Source organism: Glycine soja, chromosome 6 (assembly GCF_004193775.1).
Source record: "Glycine soja cultivar W05 chromosome 6, ASM419377v2, whole genome shotgun sequence".
Lineage (NCBI taxonomy): Eukaryota > Viridiplantae > Streptophyta > Magnoliopsida > Fabales > Fabaceae > Glycine > Glycine soja.
The window spans coordinates 11,464,937-11,481,373 of NC_041007.1; the positions used below are offsets into that span (position 1 = coordinate 11,464,937).

At 33.0% G+C, this 16,437-nt stretch overlaps 1 protein-coding gene across 1 annotated transcript; it reads left to right on the top strand.

Annotated features, from left to right (window-relative positions):
* The first annotated feature begins 3,148 nt into the window (after window positions 1-3,148).
* Window positions 3,149-15,763, top strand: LOC114415656 (SET and MYND domain-containing protein 4-like). Its single transcript, XM_028380451.1, has 15 exons — window positions 3,149-3,333; window positions 3,401-3,535; window positions 4,139-4,225; window positions 4,341-4,412; window positions 4,923-5,127; window positions 6,119-6,237; window positions 8,142-8,531; window positions 8,633-8,767; window positions 9,200-9,337; window positions 9,850-10,005; window positions 10,244-10,456; window positions 11,191-11,351; window positions 11,563-11,677; window positions 12,331-12,411; window positions 14,316-15,763. The coding sequence occupies exons 1-15, from the start codon at window positions 3,205-3,207 to the stop codon at window positions 14,538-14,540; spliced, it is 2,361 nt and encodes a 786-aa protein (XP_028236252.1). The 5' UTR covers window positions 3,149-3,204; the 3' UTR covers window positions 14,541-15,763.
* The last annotated feature ends 674 nt before the right edge of the window (window positions 15,764-16,437 follow it).

Below are 16,437 nucleotides of genomic sequence, written 5' to 3' on the forward strand. Positions count from 1 at the left end.
GTTTATGTGCTTTTGGTATTGTTCTCGAAAGAGAATTTGAAAATGTGTGTGTGTGTGTTTTTTTTTTTACATTTTGCAGTAATTTTTATTTTTTAATCCCCATAAATTATAAGGAGGAGAATAACCAAAAAAAGATGAAACTAATAAATAAGATCGAAGTGATAAGTAAGAAAGAAAATGATAAAAAATGAGAATCAATTCAACTTAACTTTAGATCAAAATGTGATTTACTATAATTTTATAAGGATAGAAAATAGATAAATATTTTTAGAGAGACTAAATCAATTTTTTATTTAAATTTTACATAGAAAAAATATATATTTTAATTAATGCTTTCAAGTTTCAACCCAAACGGCATTTGTCCTGTACCCGGACGGGATATTTCAGTCCCGCTTGCTACACGGTCACACTTGAACCAAATAAATAAAGACAAAGACGAAGATAGATAGTACTTCGGATTTGTTAGGCATGCAGTATGTGCGTATAATTTTATTATTTTTTTTAAATTGTGTTTAAAGACTTTATATATCAAGGGTTAAAATATTTTTTTTTTCTTCATAAAACTAAAAATATTTGAATTTTATTTCTATAAAATCTTTAGTATATTTTTTTCCTTGTAAAAATAAAATATGTCAAATTTTAATTAGAAATTAAATTCAGACAATTAAAAACCTTCACTGTTCAAATTTTAATTGATAAAATATTACAATTGGCGGTGGTTTTTTTGGTGACGCTTAAAACCATCCATAATCATAAAAATTAACCGCGTCAAGTCAATTTGGACCCAATAACAAATTAACTCAATTTTAAAAATAAGGAATTGAACAAAATAAATAAACAGTGACACCAAAAAAGTAATTAAGCCAAGTGCTAGTCATATACTCCCAGAAAAAAAATAGATTTTTTTAAGTATAGAAAAATTTTAACTAATCTTTAATGTTATTATTTCTAAAATATTTTTCATTTAATTAAAGTGTTAATTTTAATGATTTTTTTCTTGATATTTAGTTTCAATTAAGTTGAAAAAAACTTTTTATTAAAATTAAAACAATTAAATATGATTAACTAATTTTTTTAATCACTTTCATGTTTTTTAGAATACCAGGTAAGGAAAAACTCCACTCTTTTCACTATTGCTATTCTATTCACAAGACAAGTATCTAAACATCTTGTGGATAAAAACATCAATATTTTTTTAAACAAAGAGAATAGTCCATAAAAATTTATCTAATAATCATGAACACGCGCATATATAATAATCTAATTGACTCTGCATCACCCCTCATATGATGTATACAGTGTACTGTGTAGTATTTTTAAGATCACGGTGCATGAATGTATGATGTTAATGTTATAGCTCAGGTCAAGTGTTTGAATTTGAATTATGTTTCATTTTAGTAACAGAAAGGAAGTAGGGAATGATATCACACAAAGATGTTTTTTTTCTTTTCACATTCGTCTATCACATTATTGAAGCTTCCATAGTTATGCTATTTCCAAACATGATCACGTATCCATGCTGGTTTGAAATTTCTACTTAGTCAAAGCTCTTTTATCTCCTTTTCCCAGCTCATTGATTTGAAAAATGATCACTCTGGAGGGTATTCACTACAAACGAATGTGCAAGATCCGTATCAAGAACAACTTGGTCGCAGAGCGAACTTCCTACTTCATGCTGTTGTAGCTGTTTTATCATTCTTAATTTTTGGTTCTGTCCCTCTTGTTGTCTACGGCCTCTTGATTCGTGTGCACTACCATGTATGTTGAAGTTAAGATTGCAGTTGTGGCAGCCACTTCTGTCGTATGCATTATTCTGCTTGCTATTGGGAAAGTTCACACCAGTACACCATCCAAAACTTATGTCAAAACGGTGTTACAATATGTTTACCTTGGCAATTGCAACCTCAGGAATCTCTTACATAGCATGTGATCTAGTTAAGGATCTTCTAGAAAAAATCAGTGGCTCAGAATCTGTTAATGTTCTTATCATGCCCTTGTCAGACACAACAAGAATGAAACAAGCGTGGATGTCTTGTTGAAGCATATCTTTGAAACAAGAAATTCCAAATCAAAATATGTGATTGGTACCATGTGATAGTTCAAAGCAACATTTTCCGTTGTCTTGTTTTCATGGATTGATTTGTGTTACGCATGTCAAGGAAGATTATATTTTAGGAAATAATTTTTTTTCAGAAAAAATAGAAAAAATATTTTCAAAATAATTTGAAAATAAGTACTTAATGTGTGGAATAAGTATGTAAAAAATATCATTTTAATAATTGTTTATATTTTTAATCGGTTATATAATATAATTTTTATGTTTAATTATGTAACATAAAAATGATTTTAAAATAATATATTTTGTAATTTTAAAAATGATTTAAATGTTTAGAGACCCAGTTACAAACTTTTAAAATACAGTAACTTATAAAAGAATTAGAACAAAGATATATTCTAGTACTAATATAGATGGAAAACAATATATAGTATATCATGTTGCAGTCACTAAAATTAATCGGAGGATTGTCCACTAGTTGAAGCTACTTAATTAGCCTTTATCTTTAAGGAGAATGTTTACTAAGCAAGATTTTAGTAACTTCAGACGAGTATGAAAATTTTGTGTATTTAAAGAAAATATTTAGTTAGCAATTTTTTTTAAGATTCCTTTTAATATTTTCATGAATAATACAAGACAGTGGGATTTGTTCTTCAATGTAACGAAGGTACATTGGAATTTTTACAATATGAGAATTTAACTTTAGCATCTGAAAAACAAGTTAAATATAAAAATGTGACTTTATTAACAATAAAATATATCCAAAAATATATTTTCATATCTTCGTTACTTGCATGAAAATAAATATTTCACCTTCATTTTCATAGAAATGACTATTGTTATATTTAAGATAAATAATTAAAAAACAGGGTAAATATTTATTGTGGTACATGGAAATATGATGCCATATCAATTTGAAAATTTAAAAAATAAAAAACATAAATTTAGGCTTATAAAAAAACAATAAATTAGACCATCTAATAATAAATTAATTTCTAAATTTTAAGACTTAGTTATTGAAAAAGATAATTTATTATCAAAAAGACAATTAGATGATAAGTGTAAAAAAGACTAGCAGTAGTAGAAGAGTGAGAAAAGAAATAAAAAAAAAAAAAAACTAGTCTCATCAGACAGTGCTGTAGAAGAAGATGGAGATTCTGAAAGCTGCAATTCCAGAAAACCTGAAGCGAGCGATAGCGGATAGCGATGTGGATGACCTTGGCAGCACATGCTCTTCTCTTCACCGCTTCTTTCTTCACTTCCACCCATTTCACCAGGTAAGCTCTATCCTCAACCAATCCCTAATTTCTTTTTCCGACACGTTCTTGGTGGCTGTGTTGTCAGATGATCACTGAACTGGCTGATCCAAAGTACGCTCTGTCCGGTAAGAATAAGGACGCTGCGTTGAAATCCAAGCAGCTTGGCAATCAGTGCTTCTCCAACGCAGATTATGCTAAGGCCTTGGACTGCTACACTCAGGTTTTTTTCTTCTTTTTAACTTTAACTTTCCTTCAATTGTTCTCTCTCTTGTAGGTGATTGAAATGGGCTGTGCATTCATCGTCGAATTGAGAGGGTGCTGATAATGGCTTTGCATTTGCATGTTGCACCGTTTTGGTCTCGATGAAATTACTTAAATCTAACTCTAATGGCGTTCTTAAAAGTTAAAACTGAACTTGAAGGATTCTTTTCTACGTCCAAACCTAATAGTGCATGCTACGCTTGGTAGTATAGAGTGACAGGAACTGGAGACTGGGAATGATAAGCTTTCTATTTTACAACGGAGACTTCTAGGCTTCTAGCATTCTTCTATCAATCATAATGTAAATGGAGACTGGGAATGATAGCCGTTTTACTATTTTAACCTAATATAAAACCTTTAAATTGGGCACTAATTTTTATTCTAATTTTATTTCGTGTTTTAGTGAAGAAACTTTGTTAAACGTGCTCTATCAAAATGAAGAATGGATAGATACAATATAACTCATTTATAGCTTTCTTCCTTTATCAAGAAAGCTTGAACATATTATCTCACTGTCTTTATAACCGTTCCTTACTTGCTCTTCTTGTAATATGATGGATAGGCATTGCGTGAGGCTCCATTAGACACTGGTGATATGGAGAGTAATCTTGTTGCAACATTGTATATCAATCGTGCTACTGTATTGCATGTAAGTTTCATTTTAAAGTTAGCCCCAAGTTCCTAACTACACTCGCATTTTTATTTAAAAAAAATAAAAGGCTTGATATTGCAATAGAGTATTCATGCATGCATGTTTCCTGCAGAAAATGAGTCTTTTAGTTGAATGCTTACGGGATTGCACTCGAGCTCTTCAAGTTTGTCCTAGCTATGCAAAGGTGAAAATCCGCTCCAGTAGTTAACTGTTTTTCCTCCGAGCCTACTTGTTTTATGTAGTTATACACCATTATAGAACCGGTTGAATCCTTGCATTTGTACCAGGTTTGTTTTGATATGTGCAAAAAATGTTTGTAGATCCAGTCATTCATGAGTGGTTAAAGAAATATCAATATCATATTTTTTTCTCAATACTTCGTGATGGAAGTATACATAATACAAAAAATGAATTTAGCAACAAAAAAGGTGATTAGTTTTCTTTGCATTTTGCCTTATTGCAATATTTGCAATTTTATTGGGGTTGTCTTGGGATTTCAGTTACTAACATGATAATTCAAAGTAATGTATATTTTGACGTGCTTTGTTTCTTCTTCCTAATGATCAATTTTTATTGTGGCGCAAATGGAATTTTTAGGAATGTGTTGATATAAGTTGTTGTGGCAAAGAATATAGATGCAAACTTAAATTCTAGTTTCAGTTCTTCTTTTAATAATTTACTATTTTGGCCTCAGGCATGGTACAGGAGAGGTAAGGCAAATGCTTCGTTGGGAAATTATAAAAATGCAATCTGCGATCTAAATGTGGCCAAGAGTGTGGAACCTTCAATGGGTGGGAGGAGACAAATAGAAGGTGAACTTAAAATTCTTTTAGACCAATGCAGAAGCACAACTGCAGTAGTACAAATACAACATAAGGAGAACAACTGCAATACTGTGGGTAAGAAGTTTTCTTTGTTAAGAACTTGTACTGCAGACTCTAGTAACTATCCAGTTGGTGAAGTCAAGGAATTGTTGAGTGTAGTTTCATTATGTTTATAGCATTAAAATATGTGTAAAGTGACATCTTGCATTCTGAATTGTTAAGAGTATAAGCTCGGGCCTTACTTGTATACCTAATGTGTGAATAACTTCTGTTGGAAGCTTCTAGAAAGCTCTAACTTGTAAGGTTGAAAAGAAACTTACAAAAGAGTAAAATTTGGAAAAAGGCAATATTGTTAAAAGAAGCATAATTACAAAATATGTTCTTTCTTCTATTAACATTAAAAAAAAATTACATAATCTCTTTGTCCAAGTCAGATTGTCACAAAAAAAAGAAGCATCACTAACATTCAAAAAATCATGCTTCAATTTAGCCACATATCAAGTAACTTTCTGTTGAAGTAACTAGAAGACTTCAATTAAAGATTTCTACTCTGTGAATCCTGTTTGGAAATGATTGTAGGTTGATTTTATTTTTGCCCTGCCTGCTGGTCAATGTTCTATTAACATTTGGTGTAATTCGTATGTAATTATGTGTCATAGTGTTATTGTTAGGAACCTAGATATGCAGAGAAAGTTTCGAAAAACAGGGAAAGGGAAGAAAAAATAATGCTTTAGTAGTGCTTATTGAATTAAACAAAGAACCTAAGCAGAGAATTCTCCTTCCAAGGTTTTCCCCTTTCTTAGAAGATAGAATAGAGCTAATTCTTAGTCCTCAAATGATAACAAAACAAACTGAGTGATCTTCTACTCTAGCTATTTAAGCAAGCTACATGAATAATTCTGTAACTAACTACTTTTAACCAACTCTATCTACTTTGCCTTCTATCCTTTTATTTTTTTTATCATGTTCATGGGTCCTATCACCAGCTATCATAGTATATATTGAAAGAACCTTTTTTTTTTCACTCTTCCTGAGATAATATGATGGTAAAGTGAATTTGTGGCAGGTGAGATGCCTCACATAAAGCTACAGTGTGTCTCCACACCTGATAAGGGAAGAGGCATGGTGTCATCATGTGTCATTTCACCAGGTTCTTTGGTTCATGTTGAAGAACCTTATGCTATGGTAAGAAACAACTACATTCTCTGTAATATCATGAATTATAAATGTATTTATTTGTCTAATGTCCAATTTTAGTGATGTCAATGGCTTCATTCTGCTTGGATGGTGCACACTTAGTTTTTTAATTATTTTTTTTCTGGCTAAAATATACATGACCCCCATCAACTTAGGTTCATGTGCTATTTTCCTTATTTGCTTTCAGTTGAATCCATTAACATCCTAAACCTATATCATTGCTGTTTTGTAAACCGAACATTCTGTTTAAATAGTTATAAAATTCTGAATGCTTTATATACATGATAGTGCATTTGACCTACCGTAAGCAAAGAGAATTGTCAGGGAAAAAACTCTTTTTTTATGAGGTGATATAGGAGTGTATCTACTCGATTTAGTCTGTTATTTTCTTAAGCTACTGTTTATAGGCTTAACTATGGTTTTCTGTACTTTCATAGTTAGTTAACTAACTGACTAGAGTCAGTTGACAGTTACAACTGTAACTGCCTATATAAGCTGAGGTGTAACTGATTCTCGTTTGGGTTGAATATCACAATCTTTCACCTCAATTCTGTTTGTGTTTTTCTCTCTTCTGAGATTCGTTTAGGTGAGATGATGTTCAAATAGAACTGATGTAAAGGAAGAAATTTTACTGGAAATATAAAAGTCAATTGTTTTTTGTTTCTAGTTGCTAAGATGGAGGGAGCTTAAATGCGTGTGCCTGTGATTGAGAGAGAGTGTGCCTGTGATTGAGAGACATTGTGAGTGTAAGATATCAACTAAAGAGATTCTTTGGAAACTATTCTTTCTTCTTTATTTAGGTTTATTGTAAATATCAGGTGCATGTCACATACTCACATTCACAATTCTCTTTAGCTATTTAAATAGAACGGTAGCAAGGTTTGATTTACACAATCATACTAGTTTTGGGAGTTGGTTGCTTCAATTGGAAGCACGAGGGGGTAAATTGCAGATGAAATAGGCTTCAACTTCTTCGTCTTTTTAAATTTCCTTTTCAGAGAACTGGGGACTCCTGACTGCAATTTACAGCTCAGATTTTAAAATTGATTTACACCCAAGTTTTATTAAAACAAATTAATGCTTGTCATCTTATTATATAGAATTTACTTACATTCACTATTTTTTGAGAAAATAAGGACATTGTTAAAATATGTATAAAAGAGAAAATTACAGCAACATCCCCTAAGCTTTTATCAAATTGCACATAACCCCACCCTTTTTTTTATTTTCCTACATTAACCTTTGAAAACATTACACTAACATCCCCTTATGTATAAAAATATTACACCAACACTCCCTCAAATCTTGCACTAACACTCCCTACAAAGGAGGTGAATGTAATGGTTAAAAGCAGGGAGTGCTTGTGTAGTTACATGAAACCTCAGGGCGTGTTGCTGTAATTTGCTTTATATAAAATCATCCATGTGTCTTGATCAAAGAACTTAAGCTTTGTTCTAGACATGGCGTAGAGGTTGCCGGTGGTAAGACGACAAGCTGAGAGGTCCACCGAGGACAGTAAGTCTCTGGTGGAGAACGACTTTTGTTATGCCTTATGTCAAGAATAACCTAAGTTCTGATACCACACAACGTTACACAGTAAACACTGTTATATTTACGTTTCAAGTCCAAAGGGCTCTTGCGTGAAGGGGTGTGTTAGAAATGTAATTCTAATATGAAATCATTCATGTGTCTTCACCTAACAACTTGCTTTTGGGATCGTTGGTTAACGGAAGACAAGATTTTTGTTGCCACTAGCTTTAACTTATAAACATGAGTCCTCAGTTTTCTTGATGTCAACGAATTAATGGTTTTCCTGTTCTGTATATTTGTATTACTTTAGGAAAACAAACTTATTCTAGGAAGTTAACTTGATAGTTTTTTTTATCGTGCAGATAATATTAAAGCAATGTCGGGAAACGCATTGCCATTATTGCTTGAATGACCTACCTGCTGATAGAGTTCCTTGTATATCATGTTCAATACCATTGTATTGCTCCCACCAATGCCAGACACGGGCAACTGGGCAAATGTTCAAGATTTACCCAGACTATAATGGCTTTTTTAAAAACTTGCCCAGTGATCTTGGAGAATATGCTGCTGAAGTTATTCAATGCAATGATTCTGAACAGGAAATTGGGGATATAACTGAACATAAACATGAATGTCAAGGTGTACATTGGCCTGTGGTACTGCCGTCTGAGATAGTTTTGGCTGGTCGAATACTTGCTAGGTTTTTGCTAAATAGCTCACCTGAAGATATTATAAACTTTGTGGAAAGACTGGTATATTTTAAATGCATGCAGTTTTTCAGTTCAATTGATTGTGCTGTTGTCATTTGATTCTGAATAGCTGCTTGCTTATGGCTTTTGTTCTTCTCGTGCAGGAGCTTTCTCATTGTTACAAACAATTGCCATCTGAAAGCAAATTGGATTCACATATATATGCCATTGTATTATTATATTGTCTTCAACATTCTTGTGGAACTATGTTTTCCATAGATGAAGTCTCCATATCTCAGGTTGTTTTGGCACTCCTTTGTGTGTGTGCATGTGGATGTGTCTATTCGTACTTCTATTCATAAAAAAATTTAGAGAATCATCATACACCATGTGTAGTAGAACATTTTTACAATATGATGTGTTGGAAAAGTCCTCTAAATTGTGGTCACCCTAGATAGAGAGGGTGTGTTGAAAGTCCCACATGGTGGGTAGCCATGAGCAAAAGGGGATATGTTGATATCTCACATCGACTAAAGATAGTGCCGAGATAAACTATATAAGTGGGGAGCAAGCCTAACCTTACAAGCCTGTCTTGTAGGATTGAGTTAGGCTCATAACCCACTTTTTGACATGATGGAGCAAGTATTTGTTGAAAAATGTAATTTATGTTGTTACTTTCTTGTATTTGTTTAATTGAAATAATCAGGTTTCATCATCTTTTGTCGATGCAGGTTGTCATAATTATTTCTCAAATTAAAGTGAATTGTATGACTGTTGTTCGTTTAAAATCAATAGACGCCCATGGATCAGGTCATTTTGGAGATTTTCCATTTCAATCTGGTGCTCATTCAACTAGTAATGTGGAACAGGTAGATATTTTGCTCACGTATATTTGAGAATTTAATTAGAATGCATTGATAGCCTAAGGGTTTTTTACATTGTCTTTCAATTACAAATTGCTATATATAGTGAGTTTGTTGACATTTATTATAACTGTGAGTTTAATGTTTATGCACTGATGGTGTAAAACAGTTTTACATTGTCATCCAATCACTAATTACCGTTTGAATTACTTTAAGATAATTATTTTAAAAGTCAACAAACTTACCATACATGGTGGGTTGTGATTGGATGACTGTGTAAAACTTTTTACACTGTCAGTGCACAACCTTTTTTCTCAATAACTATTATCTACTTTAAAAGTCATACTTTCATTGCATCATATTTCTTCTGATATGTTTTTTTGCTTGTGCTGTAGTTACTTGTGAACATTATTGCAGGTCCTACAATTATAATTTAGACATTGTTGGTGATGGTAATCTTTTCTTAGTGAGTATTGTATCCTTGGTGATTCTAAGTCATATTCTGTTATTTCTCTTAGGTCAGAGTGGGTAAAGCTATTTATAAAGCTGGCAGTTTATTCAACCATTCTTGCCAGCCAAATGTTCATGCATATTTTCTTTCACGCGCTCTTTATTTACGAACCACAAATGTTGTAGCAGCTGGGAGTCAGCTAGAATTGTCTTATGGTCCACAGGTAACTTCCTTTTGGTAATTAAAAGCTGTATTTAACATTGCTTTGCTAGTCAACCTTTTTGTTTACGGGGTCTGGAATTGTATTAGTATGACATGTGGGTTCAAGTCCTCCTTCTCCTCTACATCCAAAAAGAAAGCATAACCAGGAAAGAAAAAGTGATTTACTCAGGCTTTCAAATGTCAAGTCTGCTGTATAAATGTCATTGTTCAATTATTCAATACACAGTTCTGTTTTGCAGGTTGGGTTGTGGGATTGTAAAGATCGGCTTAATTTTCTCAAAAACGAGTATGCGTTTCATTGTCTGTGTACTGGTTGTTCAGAAGTTAATCGATCTGACCTTGTCCTCAATGCCTTCCATTGTGTCAATCCAAATTGTTCTGGTGCAGTGTTAGAAAGCAGAGTACTTGATTGTGAGATGCAGAAAATCAAGCACTTCCCTATTCCTGACCATGTAAGCCATTTAGAGGACATTTGTAGATACTGAATTACCATTGTTCTTTGCATTATAAATGTAGGTAAAGTTTAAATTGTGTGGTTTTCCTTAAGTGGTGTATTGATTTTCTTGAAATCTCCTTAACAAATAACTATACGGAAACCATTCTTGTGATTGAGACACATAACATTATATAGAAAAATGAATATTATTTCTGATGATCTTTACTGAAGCTAAATACAACATATATAGAGACCTAACAATAAATGCTAACTTAGTTTTAGGCTACAAATCTGTACATAATAGAGGGAATAAGGAAATAAGGGAAGAAATCTGTGCAAATAAGGAAACAAATCATGTGCTACAGCATAAGCGAATAATTCATGTATAACAACTCTTTTTCCTATCTGAATATCAAGCAGCCTACCTCCACCTTCTATTCATTTTAGGCGGTGTTCTGAAAATGTCTACCAAACCATGAATTAAATACAGTTGAAGTTTGGTATAATCGAGTCTTCTGATTCATCCATATTCATGGAGATGTTTACCAGAAAATAATATGGATTGGCAATTCTGTCAATTAACATTTTAAAACAAATCACTATCATTGAACGACTTAGCATTTTCCTGCTGACCTGTCACGGAAGTTGCTCAAGGGTTGGAAAACTTGGATAGATGACATTTATGATGCATGTTTTCACTCTTTCAGGAATGAAATATTTTTTCCCTTTAATAATCCTTCACTCTTTCAGGTTGACAAGAATGATGACATTTATGAAGTATGTCATCATGTCTTCAAACAAAATGGTAAATCTATTCATATTCAACCTGGATACTGTTTGAAATGTGGTTCTTACTGTGATTTGGAGTCTTCGCATGCTGCAGTCGGTAAAGCTTTAGCATGCATAACAAGGTATGCACTGTTCAATTTGGCTCCTAGTAACCTTGTCCTTAAGTACACCTTTCCTTTTACTCTGAATATAATCACAGCTAATCTTGAATATTTCACAATTTGAGGCTAGCTTGATAAATCCTCTGATTTTTAATTCTGCATGAGCTCATTGTAAATAGTTGATGACAGCTTAATTTTGAGCACTTTTCATTCTGAAATATGGACATTATAGGTTGCAGGATGCAATATTGTCACAACAAATTTCAAGTATTACCATCTCTGATGCGTTGAGATCTCTAAAATTGCTAAGATTAAATTTGCATGCATACAACAAGCTCACTGCAGAGGTGAGTTTCAGCCTTCTACACTTAAAAACTCCTCCATTTTAATTCTAGTTTTCTATGTTTCTGCTAATAGGGGTGTGTGTTGGGTAGTCTTGGAATACCCAGTATTCAATAACTTCATAAGCATTGAATTTATCGATGTGAAATTAACATAATCATGAGATAGATAGGCCTTTAAAAGTTTTAAAACCAAATTGATATACTCCATTTTAATATACAACCTTGATTTTTCAAATGCCATTTTTTACTCCCATCTTGTAGCTCTATCTCTTTTTTTTCATTTCCCCTTACAATTATTACTTTCTCTCTAGCTTTCTCTTCCCCCAAGGATGTATACACCCCATTAGGGGTGTGAAAGCATCATTTTTGTTTAATATATAATATGTATTTCAAACTAGGTACAAATGATTATGACAGTAATACTACAATTCACATGCCTGGACCCCCCCCCCCCCTTTCTCTTCCCGCCTCAAAAACTTGATTAATCTTTTTTGAACACAAAATAAGCTAATCCAAACATGCACTCAATTATAGGATTGGTGAAAAATAACTGTCTGTAACAAACTATTGAATGGCATATATTGGTAGAGAAACAGCGTCTTGTGTTTTTAATACGATTGTTTAACTTTCATTCCATGAACATATGATGCATGCAGGCAGAAGACAGCATTGCCCAGGCTTTTTGTTTAGTGGGAGAATTACAATTATCTTTGGATCATTGTAAAGCATCTATCCAGGTAAAACATTTATTAATAAGCCTACTGTAGTACTGTCTTACAGGTTGGCTTGTTTCTGCCACTCGGCAAAAACTAAAACACAAGGGTTGGGAAGGATAGATTTGTTTCTGACTTCTTTATGGTTTGCTAGTATCCGTTTCTGTATAGCTAGGACCTATCAGTTATCAATATCGTTTTTCCAGTGGCTGAAATATAAGTATTTTTTAATGGAACTAAGAAAATTGTCCTACTACAATATGTGGTGTAGCACTGTTAAATCATGATTATAAGAGTATACTGTACCTCAAATATTTTTACTTAATGTAGTTAGGAGTTTTTAGTCTGTTAGCTGTGTCAACTAACTCTGGTTAGTTGACAGTTAGGTTTGTTGGCAGTTACTCGCTGCAACTATATAAACTCTCTTTGTAACTGTTTTCAGTTAGGTTGAATAACAACAGATTCTCAATTTTCTCTCTCTCAAACTCTCTGAAATCTAATAATGATGCGTTGTTAAATGCTATACGGTGACCTTGTGCGTCTAGAAATACAGATATGTGAAAAGGAAGAAAGCAGATCATAGAGAAACTCTAATATGATTGAATGCGTCAGTGAATTTCACTGTGCTCTAATAATCTATTTATAATTTACAATGAATAAAGATACATTGAATCTTTATGGTGAAATATGTACATAAATGAGGAAACAATGAGAGTAAAGAAAATAAAAGTTAATAGACTTTGAACACTCCCCTCAACATTTTGCACATAAAGGAATTATTTGTTTCCATTATTAACTTGATGTATATACTGCAAAGAATTTAGGTGGCCAGAGTTGTCATTACATAATGGTGAAGATGTTTGTGAATTGCTAAATGATGACAGCTATTTATGGTAGACGTATTTTGTAGTTCTGGTTCTAAATTTGCTTAGATGCGATGAGTGGTAGAAATGAGATGTCCTGCAATGTGCATATTAGTTAACATTTTTTCTGAGGATTTTATTATGGTAATATTGTGGCTTGGGTGGTGAGATTTGTTGAGAATGATTGCAATTGCAGATTTATTGTGGTGAATGAAGTCTTCTTGTAGAGCCATGGATATAGATATATGCTTGCTGAAACTTGTTTGTGTTGATTATGTGTTGTTGGGCGCTTTAACCATTCAACCATGGATGCTTAGTGACCTCAAACATCAAACATGGTGAATAACCAACTTCCAATTGAAGTGAAATCTTTTGAATTAATCAATGCAATTTAGGAGGATTTGATGGAAGCACATCAATTCAAATCCTGAATTTTTTAATTGAGAGATCAAGAACCCTTGCTATTTCTTAGATTCATGGACCAAATTCACACACCCAACACCATAGATAAAATAGTGGAAGACAAAATTTGTGTTGGTTTGGCACCTCTTGCTTATGTCTACTGAAACACTTCAAATTCTTAACTATCTCAATCAAGATTTCAAGTTTTGTGAAACATGAAAAAAACTCACCAGGTAGTGTATCTCCCTACAAATCCAAGCATCCTATTTAAGAGTTACAAGGAATGGTAAAAACACTCACTCACAAGAGACACTCACTACTTCAAGTGATCTCTCACACTCACTTCTCTGACTTGAGTGCCTCAACTCTTCACAAGACTTGTAAATAATGCATATTAGTGACTTCTCACCCTTCCAAAGGCACTGGAATGTCATTTCCTTTTTCCAAAATGGATTGTGCGCTCCTCCATAAGTTAAAAAATAACTTCCAGAAAGCAATTTACTATGCATTTGGAATCACTAATTAAAGTTTGGAAAATTAAACTGTTATTCCCATAATTGATGTTTTACTTGTGCATGAATGCATTTCAATATTGTCTTGTTATCAAATTTATAAGTCTTTCCAAGTAATAGGTCTAAAGTATTCTGTTCTTTTGTGTTGCAGATTCTGGAAAAGCTATATGATACTGATGATATTGTTATTGCTTATGAACTTGTGAAGCTTTCTTCCATCCAACTTTCCTTGGATGATGGTACTGCTGTGGAAAGTATAAGTCGAATAGATGATATCTTCTCACGTTACTATGGACTTCATGCAGACTTGGTCTTCCCTTATCTTCAATACCTTAGGAGAGAAGTTGAGAAATTTTCAATGAAGGCTCTCCAATAAAATGCTTTTCCAACAAAGTGAGCTATAAAATGTGAGGTATAATGTCAACCACAGCTTAAATGACAGGTCATTTGATATGAAAGATATACTATAGTCAATGACCTCAAGAAAGATTACTCAAAGCTCACCCAAGTTGTTTGATAGTCAAGACATATTTCCCTTGAATATTCTCTGATGTGATTAGGTAAACTCAAATGACTTTTGCCTTAAATAGCATCTATCACGAGCCTTTAAAAATTGCCAGGTGAGACTGTCTTGAATAAGCGCCCAAATAGGCTCACTTAAGCAAGGCCTTCAAATATGATATTGGCCTCTAGAACTTCTCTCACTTAAGCGAGGTTGCACTGCAGCACTGGTACCATCTCAATGCCTCAATTAAGCCCCAGGATGACTCGCTTAAGCGAGGCTGCATCTTCAAGGAGCTCGTGCTCCACCCCCTTGTCCTCGAAGTGGTTAGTCCCCAGGCATATGAGCCATCCTACATGAGCTACATAGTCCTCCTGAGATGGGAAAGGATAGTCAATGGCTCTATTGTTGGCCAATGTGCGTTAATCTCATAGAGATCACATCTGGCCTCTCATCTACTCACGCAATGGCATGGTGCGAGGTGGTGAAGGAGGTGTTGGAGTCACTGAGTCATCATCATCTCTTGGACATTGTTGGTTTGAATCTGATGCATGGGCGGGCAAAAGCAGCATTCACATCCACTTCATTGTGGGCACACAAGACTGTGATCGAAGCTGGGTAACCAGTGAGTCTTAGTGGTGGAGGTGACATTGTTGTGGAGGCCCTGAGAAATGATGCCTCCAAGATCAATGGACATGCCTTTGATGATGGCATAGAGGAGATGAGCCTTGTCAGTTGGAATGTCTTAAGTATGTGAATTAGGATAGATGTTGAAGAGCAGAGTGATCATCCAAATCTGTGACAAAGTGATGAGTTCAGATCTGAGGATCCTTTGGCTTGCCCATCTCCTTAAAGCCATTAGTCAAATTATTTGAAATTTTAAAAAGTCTCAAATTTTATTCGATACGTCTGTTGTGTAATGCATCGAGGAATGTAAGAAAGAGCCGAGTGAAATCTCATGTTGGTTTTCATTAAACTGGAAGCAGGAGTTTTTTTTTTTCAGTTCATACAAAGTTGATAAAAATAAACTTATTTCTACATAAGTTGAACTATACAGAGATTCACATTATGAATTTTAAGACTATTTTGTGTGTACATTTACACTAGTATTATAACATTAATGACTTCATGGAATATGATTTTTTTTTAATCAAACTATTGAATTCTTGACTATTTATGTCAAATTTGTAAAAACTAAACAATAAGATATTCAAATGATTTATATTTTATCATTTTTAAAAGTATATATTACATCAATTTTAACAATTAATTAAAGTAAATTTTATCATCAATGTATAGATGAACTCTTTTCACTAAATGTATTGTATATAATTGTTAAAATACTCATTTTAAAAAACAAGTGTATATATTTACAAATTTCAGAGATTTGTGCGACTTATATTAAAGGAAATATTTTATTAAAGTAGAGTAAGTATATTATAAGAAAATCAAATTTATTACTACTATCACCCGTAAAAAAAAAAAAAATCATGCGTTAACAAATCCCCGTATAAATAGACATAATGATTGGGCTTACGTTTCGGTAGAAGAGAGGCATTGATAAAAAATAGAGTTAAGAAAAAAATAAGAAAAACACAACTTATAACGATTAAAATGAAAAAAAAAACAGGAAAATGAAAAAATATTAAAAATGTATTTAAGTCTTTTTCATAATTATTAACTCTAGTTTGACCTGACAACTGATTGAATAATTAGATTGATTTTATTACACCCGACTCAGTTTATCATCATCAATTAGCTTTTATTGTTT